At 36.4% G+C, this 14,905-nt stretch overlaps 1 protein-coding gene across 4 annotated transcripts in view; it reads right to left on the reverse strand.

Annotated features, from left to right (window-relative positions):
* bnc2 (basonuclin zinc finger protein 2) overlaps window positions 1-14,905 on the reverse strand; it is a 252,884-nt gene that overhangs the window by 76,494 nt on the left and 161,485 nt on the right. For all 4 annotated transcript variants that reach the window (XR_014626443.1, XM_084401643.1, XM_084401645.1 and 1 more), the window contains one exon: window positions 4,975-5,077. Coding sequence is in view for 3 of the 4 variants with exons in the window: in XM_084401643.1 (XP_084257769.1) it covers window positions 4,975-5,077 (103 nt within the window). In the remaining variant the exon portion in view is untranslated. The remainder of the gene's footprint in view (window positions 1-4,974; window positions 5,078-14,905) is intronic.

Consider the following 14,905-nt stretch of genomic DNA (forward strand, 5'->3'; position numbering starts at 1 on the left):
GTTCGTGGTAAGAGGCCGATCAGATGGATGTAACAAATGTAAATTGTGAGTCAAAGTTATAGCGCCACCAACTGGTAGCAGGAAGTGTGTCACTTTCAAAATGCTTTTGACAAAAGTGGGTTGGTTAGTTTTACCCACAGTTACAAAAATCAGTACGTATATTGGTCTCATCGAGCCGGACAACTTTCTAATTGACAGTCATTAGCTCCGACCAACAGGAAGTCAGATATTTTGGTTTGAATGTAGATTTTTTGAATATTTCAGACTCTGAGTTTTTAGCTACTCCTCCTAAGTGGTTTATTTTATTCACACCAAACTTTTTCAACATGATGAAAATACATTAAAGATGCTAAATTGTGAACGGATATTAAATATCTCAAACGGTTTTGACATAACATTTCGTACTGCTACATCTGCTACAGCCGCCTACGGGACCAACGCTACTTCCTTAGCAGCAAGGCACGCAGTAATGGCGGCGCTGCTTTACTTCCGTGTTTCGCCGGATTTGTCTATACACACATATATATATATATATACACACATATATATATATACGGACTGCAGCTTTAAATGTATGGCCACACTTTACGCATTACAAAGGAAGTGTATTTACATAAGTACTGTGCAATACTCATTAGCTGTGTGTGGTTTGTGTGTACTTTTACAGTGCTATGAACTATTGTAATAAAACATTAACATGTGAAGTCAAGCATGAAACCACATTAATATGTACATGTAAAATGTGGAAAATTATTAACTTTTTTGGTAACACTTTACAATTAGATTTAATTTGTTAGCATTATTTAATGTATTGTAACATGTAATGTATATTAACATGACCTAATCATGAGCAATACATTTGTTACTGTATTTGTTCATCTTTGTGAACGTTAGGTAATACAAATACAGCTGTTTATTGTTTGTTCATGTTACATCACGGTGCATTAACTAATGTTAACAAATATAACTTTTAATTGTAATAATGTATTAGTACATTTTAAAATTGACATTAACAAATATTAATAATTGCTGTATAAGTACAGTTCATTATAGTTCATGTTAACTAATGTAGTTAACTAATGTTAACTAATGAAACCTTATTGTTAAGTGTTACCACTTTTATTTTGAAAACACTAACACATCAGAGAGAAATCTTAAGTGCATGAGGTAATGATCAAAAGGCAGTGATATAACACTTTTATTTTAGCATGTTTTAAATCGCCTACACAAAGCTGGTTGTAACAAGGCACCCACAAAAAAAAAACAGAAAAATGTGTATTGTCTTTTATTTGAAACATAATATTTGAAATATGATATGTGTCCACACACACACACAATCTTCAGTTTACTGATCTTGTCTAACATCTTCTGTGTGAATGAAATGCACACTCAGCTGATGACAATTCTGTGAAGAAATGACAGTGGCATCAATATTATCTACTCTTTCTCTCTTAAATTTCTCTCTTTCTCTGACGCTGTCTGTGTGACACCTGATTTTCCCCTCAGTCCAGGACTGATTTTTGTGCTGACTAGGTCTTTGCCTGACAACAGACCCTGCCAGACACGAACATAATAAAAAATGAAGAACTACTTGTCAGAATGGCTGCCAACACTACAGACAAAATGAGAAGTCTATGGCAGAGAGGAATGAAAAGAAGAGAAGGATAGGAAGGAGAGCGTCTGACAGATCACAGTGAAATTAAAACTAGGTGAAGGGCCCCTGTGATGGTCCCTTAAGGCCTGTCTCTCTTCCTTTTATCCCAACCCAACAGGTGTTTTCTTTTGTCTCTCTATGAAACCAACTGTCTTTTTCTCCCTGTCTTTCCTTATCCCTTTTGACTGTCATCTCTTTCATTTGATGTTTTCACTAATACTTCAGCTACCTTTTGACCTTGTTATGCTTTTTATTTTAAGTATAATGAAATAATGAAAAAACAGTTATTATTGAATTAAAAGCTGTGGGAATGAAGACCCAGAAGCGTGCAGAGTAGAATGAGGGAATAGGGATGGATATGCGAGTCAGAGCATATTGACTGGCTAAAGAGCCAGTTTTATGAGGATCCATAACTTCACTGGGCCAGACCGGATAAAAGGACAGATAAAGACAGATCAGGTTAAACCGATGCCCTACTTCCTCCCCACTAGGTTTGGGTATGGTTTGAATTTTAGCGATTATGATTTTGCTCATCGATTCTGATTCTTTTCGATTCCCAGATTCGATTAAAGTAAGGTAATAACATTTAGTCAAACATTTATATCAAACATATTTATTTTGTGTCCTTTGGTAAAATGTTTTTTTTTTTTTATATAATTTTTTTTTTAGCTGATTTCCATGAACAAAAAATTTTGCAGGCTAAAGAACACAAAAATGTTCCTATGGTTTAAAAAAAGAAAATACCACAGCAAAAACAACTGGACTACCTAATATAAATTTCAAACAGTAATAAAATAAGAACAAATAAACAAATTAGCAATAGCATAAATAAATACAGCTGAGCAAAGTTCAGGTACAGAAATTGTAATCAAGTGTAAAATAACACTGCATTCTTTTTATAAATGAAATATAGCTTAATCCTTATTACATTTTAAAAGTTATTCAGTTAGGATCAGTAATTGATTTTATTTTTCTTGTGTTTCTTTCTAATGACACAGACTGCAGAAGGTTTATTAGGCTGCTGTCACTGTAAGACCTCATGCAGCATCCAATTTACTGCTGAAAATTCTGGGCCAAAACTGTCAATAATAATAATCAATTAATTATTCAAACACACAAATAATGAACACACAAATATCTAAAACGGAGCTGTACAAACATTTCATTTGATAACAATTATCCATTCCTGACCGTAAGTATCCAATAAACATGTGCTACTAACAAGAGAGCACAAGTGCTTAACTAAAGAGAGTTTCTTCAGGAAGATGAACAGTCTGTAATCTTAAGGTGTCCTCAAGTTTTTTTGCATGAAGATTATTAAAATTTCACAGTTATACATATATATGTGTTATTTTAATTAAATATACTTGATTGAGTACATTTAAATAGTCCATTTGATTTTATAGAAAATATATATATGGTACAACAGGGCTAAAGGCATACCTTAAGAAAAAAAAAATGCTTTTCACTATTCCCATAGTGTATGATTGCAGAAAAAAAATATATGTTTGTATTGAACATTTATGGAGCAACATAGCATAAAAGTGGTTTGTTTTGTTTAAAAATCTGATTATCTATTAAAAGATTATCTATTAAAAATTGTGATTAAGGTGGACACCCAACATAATATATGATATTTACCATCTGAATCTAACCATGTCATGTAAACAAATGAAAAAGTCAGCTGGCTGTTAATATTATCATGTTAATTATTGTGCCTTTCGCCTCAACAGCAGGGGCGCCTTTTTTGACTTCACAAATTTAAACGCGTCACCACAAATCCCTCATTAACAAATAGACTAAACCAGAAACTTTGATATTCAACATAAAACAATATCACAGATCACTATTTTCCAGAGACAACGACAAAAATGTGACTCCTGTTGTGAAGTAAGGCTGGGGTATTGTATAATACCACTGTATTATTTTCAGTGGTATTTTTTAAGAATGTTTTCTTTAATTTCTTGTCATGTATTTTTTTCATCTGCCCAAGGTGGATCCAAGCAGCAGGGCAGAACTACAGAAGAAGGAGCCAATGGGCTGAAGGGAGACAGCGGAGGTGAGGCCAATGAACTGGATGGCTTCGGCAGAGGAGGAGGAAGAGGAAGGCTGGGCAGGACCAAACAAGATGAAAGAGACTTGGAGCTTGGCTGATTCACTCTAGCATTAAAAGGTGACTTGGAACTGGGCTGAACCTGGGCTGAGATGAAGACGACTTGGGACAAGATGGGACCAGCGGAGACTGGAGATCTTGGAACATGATTTAATCTAGATAACCAAATAATAATTCTGCAGGAACCCAGCTCATTGCATACACCTCAGTAACAAGAGTGTGGGCAGGGCTGCAATCCATCCCATCGATCTCCACTAAAATAACCTCGATGATAGACTCTGGTGCCGGTGCATGCACCTGGTCAGACTCCGCATTGAGCTCGGGCTCTGGGCTGAAATTGGCCTCTGGCTAATGCTTTGGCTCTTGCTTTGTGTCGGGGCGGGCTCAGTCTCTGAGTCTGTGGTGGGCTCTGGCTTAAGATCCGCATAGCGGACATGCTGGAATGCTGGCAAGGCTCTGGGTCCATAGCAGAGTTAGGGCTTGCGATGTCCTTTTCAACGGGGCAGACGGTGAATAGAGATCCACAATTGACCAGCACCCACTCCATATACTGTGCAAAACTCCCTCGAGGACCTTCCATGGGTAGACATGCCCTTGAATGCTCATTGAGGCTGGTGTTGTTGTAGAAGATGCACAGTGAGTGGCAGGAATAGTGGGAGAGGCACGCCAGATCTAGAAATTCCCTCATATGGTCCTCAAGGGACCGATCCCACTGCTAAAACAGTAGCAGGCGTACAACACGCATATCCATTTAAGCTTTTCTTCTGCTGCCTTAAACTAATAAAGGTCCTGTGCTTTGTCATGGGTTGTGTGTAGTAAATCCAGTAAAGAGATGCATGATGCAGAATGACCGATGGAACATGAGATTTAATAAACACGGAGAGTGACAGAAACCATAAACCATAAACTAGAGTGACATAAACTACCATAAACTTTAACACGGAGCACTGAACTGAAGAACAGAGGGCTTAAATACACGGAGACAGGCAATCCAAGAAACAAGAAACAGGTGTGCACTAATCAGAAGTCATAGCAACAAATGAATGAGAACTCTGACAATGAAAGCCAAACTAAATAGAACATGACAATGAAACTATTAAACTAAACAAGACATGATAATGAAACTAAACATGACATGACCGTGATATATGTATAAGTACCTATAAGCAATATGACCAGGCTGGATTATACACTCACTGATACTCACCATGAGCGACCCATCCATGCTTGCAATGGTCACATGTCCGGAGGTGGATTTTTCCAGGCTGGAAACACTCACATGTGCAGTTTACCAGAGTACAGCGGATGGCCTGAAAATGAACAAGAAAATAATCATAATTTAAATATTCTTAAACTGTTATACTTCAAATTATAACAATAGCAGGGTTTATTAGCCTATCCAGTATTTGCACTTTCTGATTCATTAATGCATTTAACAAATTTGTTGAATTATGCAATCTTTCTGTTAAAGACAAAATTCCTTGCAATAAATATTCCAAAATATGTTTTTCACTTAAAGGCAGGGTAGGCAGGATTTTTCTAAAAAACTTTTTCCCAAATTTGTTTAAACTGTCTTTATATACCAATACATAATTAAAATGTAAGTACTCTGAAAAAGAGAGTATAAAAATCGAGTGTCTGTAGTCCTCTCAGGGCTGCAATAAACACAGCTACTTATTTCCATTCGGAACAAATGAAATGATTGGCTGGGTGACTGTCACTCTCCCTCGCTACCATGGCTACCACCCCTGCTGCTACAGGAGCTGCCCACATGCGCGCACCCGTTTGACTCGAGGAGGGGAAGAAGCACGGAGAGAGGCATGGAAGCTAGGAAGAATCACAATTATGGCAGAGAAAGAGCAGTCAAAATTCCCAGTACATACAGTCAGCGAAGGCAAACAAGGCAAAAAAAGGAACTAGTAAGGTAGAAAGGTAGGCTACTTGTCTCCGGAGTGTAATGTTAATCCTCATCAGAGCCAACAGTGCTTTCATCGTGGAAGCTCTTACATGCAAAACACCGTATATGTTATGAATCTTACACGAAGTTCACCTTCATCACAGTGTAACTGATGGTAATGGGAAAAAGTGCATCAATGCAACCTGTTTTTAGCTTTGCCTTATGTTACTAGCTCGTTACCGAATCAAACTCAATATATTTTAAACTTTACCAGTATCGATATGCTAGCTTGATAGTGAGTACTAACAGCCATGTTAGTTGTTTATATTTATTTTATTACATGTGATTCTGACATGATGTCACTACATGCACTGCGCTCCTCTCCGCTCGGCGCTGGCAAGCGCGTCCTCCAGCTGAACGCGTCCTTCAGCGGTCGGCATCGCGCGTTCATGTGTTTTGGGGGCGTGGCTTTGGAAGGAACCCAGAAGGGAGGGGGTGGGAGTGAATGGAATAAGTAGCTGTGTTTATTGCAGCCCTGAGAGGACTAGAGACACTCGATTTTTATACTCTCTTTTTCAGAGTACTTACATTTTAATTATGTATTGGTATATAAAGACAGTTTAAACAAATTTGGGGAAAAGTTTTTTAGAAAAATCCTGCCTACCCTGCCTTTAAAGAATATTGTAATTTACTAATGAGAATTATGTCTTTAACGAATGCAGTCATGCTCATGTCACACTGTCATGCTGACTGACATTGTACTAACAAGCATCCATTCTGTGTCTTGTGCCATATTCATGTAGGGGCATTTAGATGAGCTCTTCCTTCTTCTCACCTGAAACATGGCCTGCTTTTGCCCCATTTGAATTTCCTTTGTTTTGACAAAAGCCGCCATTACTTGATGTGGAGACTGAACCGGATCTGACCCTAAAAGCTTTTAGCGATGAGGGGTTAAGTGTCCCAACGAGACAGTCAGCCTGGCAGGACAACACAATGGCATTGTGTGATAAGACATCTCCTTAATCACTCACGGCACAGAAAAGACTCCGGCAGGAAGAGAGGAAAGGTGGGGAGGCCGCATTGTTCATGTTCTCTCACACCTCTGCTGTCTAGGTCTTTCATTAGATGAATTTAAAAGTGAAATCTTTTTTTTTTTCGTCTTCCTGATTCTTATCTTTTTCAACATTGCGTAACTGCATTTTTATGTGATTTTGCTGTGCCCTTTGTATGTAGTCCATGTTACCCATTACGTTAATAATTAATTATAAGTGATAAATCCTACTGTAGATATTACATTAAGCCTTCTGTGGTTCATCAGAATAGTTAATCAAAAATGCTGTTATCTGTGATATAGCACATGCAAATATTAAAATGCTCAGGAAATAATAAAAAAAAACAAGAAAAAATAATTAAATAAATGAGCAATAACAGTTACATTATATGATGGGGAAAAAAATAATCAATTTGTATATGTATGTTACATGTTAGGAATAGCATTGCTAAATTCAGTTCAGTAGCTGCCTGATTTGGTTGGGTCATTTAAAATCGCCTATTTGCAGAAAAATTTTTATCTGAATCAATAATTTAAACAAAATCGCTGCTGCTATGACATCAGTTTACAAGCCAGGCTGACTTATGTGCATTTGGTCTAAACACGCTGAACTTTCATTAGTGCGGTTGCCAGTGCTGAAGTGTTGTGTTCTTTTTTCTTTGTCAGTCCTGAATTATAATACTTACATGCAATTTCAGAGATGGAAACATAAAATGTGGGGTCTGACAACTTATGTGATAGTTAATTGTTTAATTAAATAATTAAGAGCTCAATTAGGAGGTCAATTAACAGCTCAGCGGTGTCAGTGCTGTCAGTGCAGTATAGAACAGCTCCTAAAGCAAACCTCACTCCGTTATACTATGAGGATAACAAAAAAAATAATGTATGATTATAGGCCAAACCTGTAGCTCAGATTCTAAAGCATTATTCAACCACCTCTATTGATTCCTGTGTTTCTAACATTTACACCATAGCGCGCGCACACACACACACACACACACACACACACATACACACACACACACACACACACACACACACACACAGACACACACACACACACACACACACAGACCAACTTTGCTGACGCCAGGTCGCTGGCAAACACTAAAAGCATCTTGTACTCTCTGCCACCCACAAGATTTGATCTTATTCAAGGCTTAGCTTTCAAAACGCTGTCGATATCCTGCCATAAATGTACAGGCAAGGTATGAAGGAAAACATGTAACAAATAAAAACAGGCAGTGGACCATGAAAGGCTTTATTAAGCAGCAAAAAAAATAAAAAATAATTAGAATTGGTTTTATTGAGATTTCTCTGTATGCACGCAAGACCAGCATCCCATTCGTCTGCATATATATATATGCGTAAAGTGTGTATTCATTTGTAAAGTGTATGCATTTGTGCATTTGGATTGACACTAAAACAATATCAACGCACTGGCAGTATCTAAAATGTGAACCCTTTTATGTATGTACAACTTTAGAGAGGTACACATATTTTAACTCTCTAAGCAGAGTAGAATGACAATTTTGTCAAAGTAAATAAAAGTTTTTAATTAATGTGATGGCACTAAAAAGATTTAGCTAGTGTAATTTATTATAAATACAGGGTGGGCCATTTATATGGATACACCGTAATAACATGGGAATGGTTGGTGATATTAAAGTCCTGTTTGTGGCACATTAGTATATGTGAGGAGTATCACCCATCTTGAGGAGTTTGCCCCCTCACATATACTAATGTGCCACTAACAGGACTTTAATATCACCAACCATTCCCATGTTATTACGGTGTATCCATATAAATGGCCCACCCTGTACATTAAAATCAACACTTTCTTTCTTTCTTTCTTTCTTTCTTTCTTTCTTTCTTTCTTTCTTTCTTTCTTTCTTTCTTTCTTTCTTTCTTTCTTTCTTTCTTTCTTTCTTTCTTTCTTTCTTTCTTTCTTTCTTTGTAATGCAACTCTCTTTTCCATTAATTATTTTACATTTATAACAATATATAATATGGTTTCCTTAAAAGAAAATGATACCATATCATTGAGTGGATGATGAATATTGTTGTGTCATTATACACATAAGATGCATACGGATGGTTAAATAAATAATGAATATGGCTGAATTGTCTCCAGGCTTTGGCCCTTCTATGTTTTACTCAATGGGATTGTATTGCCAACTGTGATATTATTGTAGTGAAACAGTCTGAGGCCTGACCTGAGGCCTGAATCTTGTTATCGTGGCGCAGGCTATATACCAGCCTTATGTTACAGCTGTATATTTACTGTAACATTTCAGCTGAATCTCTGAGAGATATCCTACTGGTCTTCTCAGACATATATTTATTTATATTTTTTGGGGGGGAAATCATTTTAAATATAAATTTTTTAAATAGTCTAGAACTTTTCCCACTGTCCAGTCTGACTAGAAATTAACTATCACTTTGGTCTTCTCTGTTTTCTATTATAATTGTAGGATATATATTACATGAACTTTGGACCATAGAATTTTATTTTAGAACCAAACATATTTAGTATAAAATGTATTGAAATATTGACTAATGTGTTTTTTTTACAAGGGATGTTCATTTACCCCAGCAGCTCTCATACAAAAAATACTAAATAGGTAACAATGAAATTGCCAATTTTCCATACGTTAGCGAGGGTGCCGTTCGAATTTGGCGCTCAGCCATCATGCGTCTGTTATGTGCGCGTCTCTGTTATGTGCACGCCACAGACTGTCCGCGCACTACACGTCCGCTAGAGTTCCGCCTTTTGCGTTCTGTCAATATTACGTTATTAGGAAAAAAATATATATATTTTTTAGAAAATCGATTTTTGACATTTGTGAATTGATTCAGAATCGTCCACGTCCGCATCGCGATGCATCTAAGAATCGATTTTTTTTCCCCACCGCTAGGAACGGGGGCCAATCAGGGGCCAATCAGATTTCAGCAGGGGCCAGGGCCTGTGGCCCCGCCTCTAGAACCGCCCCTGATGAGAAGGATGATGTTTTATGTGGATATTGGAACGTGAGTGAAGTACAAAGTTACATTAAAACAGACAGCATCCAGAAATATTGCGAATATAGAAACATTTGGATTTGTGCCGAATGAGCGAGGTAGTCTACGTGAGCCCAACACCGATTTCTGTTTCAGTTTCACTTTAAATATGTTTAGCCTATAGCTACTTTCATTTTTCATTCTTGTTCTGTTTTGAATACCATTAAATTGAAAGGATTTATTGTGGAGTGAGGGGAATTAAAATAGCCTATAGCTATGTTTATAGTGTTTGTTTCTAAACACTCCTACCAGTATTTTACATTACAGTTTTTTACAGTCGCTAGGACACATTTATCAATACTTAGGTCACTTTTTCAAAACTCTTCACACAGTGAGCACAACAGAAGTATACGTGGGCTAAACTGTGGATCATTTATCACAGTAATCATTTATCATTAAACTTATGTTCAAAACAATAACATAATACAAAACTGAATAAGACAGCAATTTGCTCCATTTCTACAGTAATATTTTAATGAAATATATTTTAAATCTTAAAATTAAATGCTATAAAAACAATTGGACAATTGGACCAACCACAGCTGATTCTCATTGTAGATGAACATCTACACAGGTGTTACTCTTTCAATTTCATTACAAAAGGAGACAACTGCTGAATAGTTTTGTATTGTGATGTAAACATGTGATGTAAACAGGATGAGAACCTGTGGCCAAATGGAGAAGACCGAGTAGATTAGCATTACTATTGTATCTGTATCAGTGGATGGTGTATATACAACTTCTTGTATTTTGGAATTACTCACTGCAAAAAAATAAAAAATAAAAATAAAAGACATAAAATATATTTAAGCATTCCGCATCATGTCTGATTCATTCCAGTAACATATATTGCAGTGAATTATAAACAGAGATGTGTCCTTGTTTTACACAAGAAAACATTATATAATGCTACATGTTGTTAATGTTTTTTAGGTCATTGTTTTGTGGGTGACAAAGTGTGTTTGTTGGCTGTCAACCTTTGCTAGTGTTGTGGAAGAATGTGTTGATTTGAGACATGTATGAAGTGATTTGGTAGTTTTAGTGCATTTTGAATGTGAAATGAACTGCTGTGCCGAGCTGAAAGTTGGTTAGGAGAACTGTGTGAAGAGTTTTGAAAAAGTGACCTAAGTATTGATAAATGTGTGCTAGCGACTGTAAAAAACTGTAATGTAGCTAATAATAAAATGAGACTTACGCAAAAACATCCTTTTTGGCTATAGGTATGACGCAGCCTGTTCTAGTCAGCGAGTTTATTCTTTCAAATCACTAATAATTCTGCTTTGCTATTCACATCAGTGCAGATATGTCCAGCTAAACATGAAGCACAGTGAGCATCAATCAGATTGAAGGCAGGGCAGAGTGGACATTGAACGGAAGAGAGAGACAAAGAGAAGTCCAAGGCAATTGTTGCTTGGACCACTGAGGGCCCTGTGAACTCCTCTCAAAGACTCAGCTGACAGAGATCAAACCAGTGACAGCCTGCTGCAGTATCCAGAGATATAACTGTGTTCAAAGTGCTGGATAGAGGGGTACAGGGAGGGGGCATGCAGCCGCCTCAGGAGGACAAGGGAGGGAGGTGAGCCGCTTCTGCCAGCGACTGATCTTCTTTCTCTCTCTCGTTGTCTCTGTGCTGTCACCCGCTGATTGATCCAGGTGTTTTATAGCTATCTGGAGGCACAGAGCATTCAGACAAAGAAAGACCTCTGTCAGTTCTTTTGATTGGGGCTGCACATTCCTGGGCCAGATGGTGGACAGGCCTTCTTTGGACAACGCCAATCCACATACCTCTCCCGAGTACTCAGGAGAGCTGCTTTGCGTGTGTGCACTTCCTTTCAGACGGTGTAGGTCAATGTTAACATGCAAAATGCTAAAGATAAAAAAATGCATGATTATTCTCTTAAAAAAAAAAAAAAAAAAAAATGTTTAGCAAAAAACACGGTGAAAGCTCTTTGAGAACTGTAATATTAACAAAGCAACTTTTAGAATTTGTTAAAGTGAGGCAGGTTCAATGCGTTTCAGTTGAATTGTTTGGCAAATTTAGCAAAATGGCATAATACTGATATTAGTGATATCACATATAAATAGTAAATTACAAGTTATTTTAGCAAATATTCAATCTAATTATATTTATTATGTATATTTATCGCACATAAATTCTAATTATTTTATGATTAACTATAATATTTTTTGATATTGTACAGCACAATCACAGTTTTACACTGTTACTAATTTGTTCACTTTGTTCTGTTTTCAATCTCATCCGTGGGTTGAGGTGCATCCTGAGGTCAATGGAGACTTGTGCTATGAGCCAACAAGACTCAACATTTGTGTGTGTGTGTGTGTGTGTTCATTACATATTTAAATAAGTACATGGATTTGAAAAGGGTGCTCAAGAGAGACACATATAACCTGAACAAGGGAACCACCAGTTAAAAAGTAGTGTTTAAAAAAACTGAAACATGGGGATATAAATTGTTTTTCTTATAGAGTTATATTTTGCTCTGTATTATAAGTGTAAATATGGTAACAATGTAGTTAGTTAATTGATTTGATTCTGTTATTTTTTTATTTTGTAATTTCACTATATATTTTTTACATAACTTAATAGATAGGCTATTTGTTTGTTATACACTTGAAATATGTGCAAATTATTTTCTTAAATGTTCAATGTATTACCTGTAAATAATAATACAAGCGGCACAGTAAAAAGCAGTACATGATGAATCAGAGTTCACTGCAAACGGCCTGTCCATAAAACATACATATCTGTTAACATGTATTTTGTGTGTATGACACATCTAAAATTGCAAATTCATGGTAGGAAACCTGCAAATACTCTAAAGATGCTGCGTGTTTTTATGCTGTGTTTCAAAGACAATCCCCAGCAGACTATGTTAGTTGACTATGTTGCACATGTTTTTAAAGACGCAAACCATTAGTAACTCAGTGCCTGTAAGTCTGAAGAACAAATTTTCCTCCAAATACCAGGAAGTTGATTCTTTTTCAAATTATACTAACTGTTCACTTACAAAGTTTCACTTACAAAGTTTCAAGCTGACCACTTTTCAAAGTTCCAGGAGTTTTTCTCTAGATTTCTTACCCTCACACAAAATGGAAAGTATTTCTAAACAAATTTAAAAATACTGGATAACATCACAAACCTTTACTCCACTCTTTGTAACCTATTTACTGTTACATTCCAACATGTGCAAGCTAAACATGTATTTACATGTATGTCTTATGACATAGCCTACTGTATATATTACATACAAACTGTCACAAATCAAACAGAGAGGTTTGTAGCACACTCTGAATGTTTTGAGTCTTTTCCTCGACTCTTATCAGTCTTCTGCTGATAAAGACTCATTCCCAGCAGGCTTTGCCACCTGCTCTGATTACCCAACAAAAGATTGTGTGGGATAGCAACCAAGACTAGAGTAAAATGGACAAAGAACAAAAGTCTAATAACACACACACACACACACACACACACACACACACACACACACACACACACACACACACACGCACGCACACACACACACACACACACACACAGTTTTGCAAACACAGGCACTTTATAATTGAATAAAACAAGTCTCCACACAACTGACAAAGAGCAAAACAACTGTCTAATGTTTTTTTCTGTGTAAATGTGGATCTCCTCATACCATCACAGTAGGAGCATTAGTCAGAGTACAAGCATTTTGCACCCAGGTTGACCCCAGAAGGAGGGGACAACTACATATTGACTACACAGGACCAGCAAGGATGTGTAGACATACAGACAAGACCCCTGGGTCTTCAAGAATATATTCTGATATTTTTTCTTCTATACACTCTATATAAACAATCTCAAAACACACTTAATGCAAAAGAACAATTGTTTAATATATCTTACAGTTTTTTCCGATTGCTAAACAACAGTGAGCACAACTGGAGCTACATGTGCAAAACTCTAACTACAGTCTGCACTACCAACAGTCACCTGAGCTAAACAGTTCACATTACCTGCAAAACTCATTCCAAGCAACACAACTCTTAACACATGGCTCAAAACAGGCTCAGTGCAGCCAAACATTATGCACAACCCTCACTGAGATAACACACACTGTCACTCAGAACACACTGAGAGTAAAAACACTAGCATCAAACACCAATACAGAAAATACAAACTTTTCATCTTTACAGTTTGAACAATTTCAGTGACTTCATACAAAGTAATATTTTCTTCAAAGAAAAGAGTGACATTCTTTCACATGATTTATTTAAATTTTTAGAACATAATTCTTTAAGGTAAATGAAAATTAGCAGTTTGCTTCAATAGTCTGTAGTAATTTACGGAATTACAGTAATGAGAAAAAAAAAGGTAGAAACTAAAAGTACATACTGTAATTCGAAAAAATAATTGAGGGGCTAATCCTTCCTCTCTCTAGCATCAGGCCACAGGTTTTCATCAACATCAGTTCCCATCAAAACCCGTCTTCCTTGTTCCATTTCCAAAATTAGTCTTTCTGAGCTCTACCTATACATATATATATAGGATACTATGCATCCTGATAAAGTTCCCTTGGCCTTTGGAATTAAAATAGCCCCACATCATCACATAGCCTTCACCATACCTAGAGATTGGCATGGGGTACTTTCCATAAGATCATCTCTCAATGCAAATCAAACTAGCTTTTAGGCTAACTGAAATAAAATCATGCCAATCTCTAGGTATGGTGAAGGCTATGTGATGATGTGGGGCTATTTTAATTCCAAAGGCCAAGGGAACTTTATCAGGATGCATAGTATCCAAAAAAATAAAATAAAATAAATACTTAAAAATAAAAATCTGCCTGCCTCTATGGGAATTTAACATAGGGGTGTACTCACTTATGCACCATGTATTTTAAGGAAGAACATTTATTTGTTTACGATACATTATTCATTCACAAAGAAAATTGGTGTCCTTAAAGGTTGGATTTTTCCTAATTTTTTTAATTAAGGCATTAAGTTCAATTTCCAAAATATGATTTTTTATTCCTCTTTTTAGTCAACTTTAGCATGGGTGTATTCACTTATGCATAGCACTGTATATATATATATATATATATATATATATATATATATATATATATATAGCTT

Source organism: Rutilus rutilus (assembly GCF_951802725.1).
Source record: "Rutilus rutilus genome assembly, chromosome: 2".
Taxonomy (NCBI): domain Eukaryota; kingdom Metazoa; phylum Chordata; class Actinopteri; order Cypriniformes; family Leuciscidae; genus Rutilus; species Rutilus rutilus.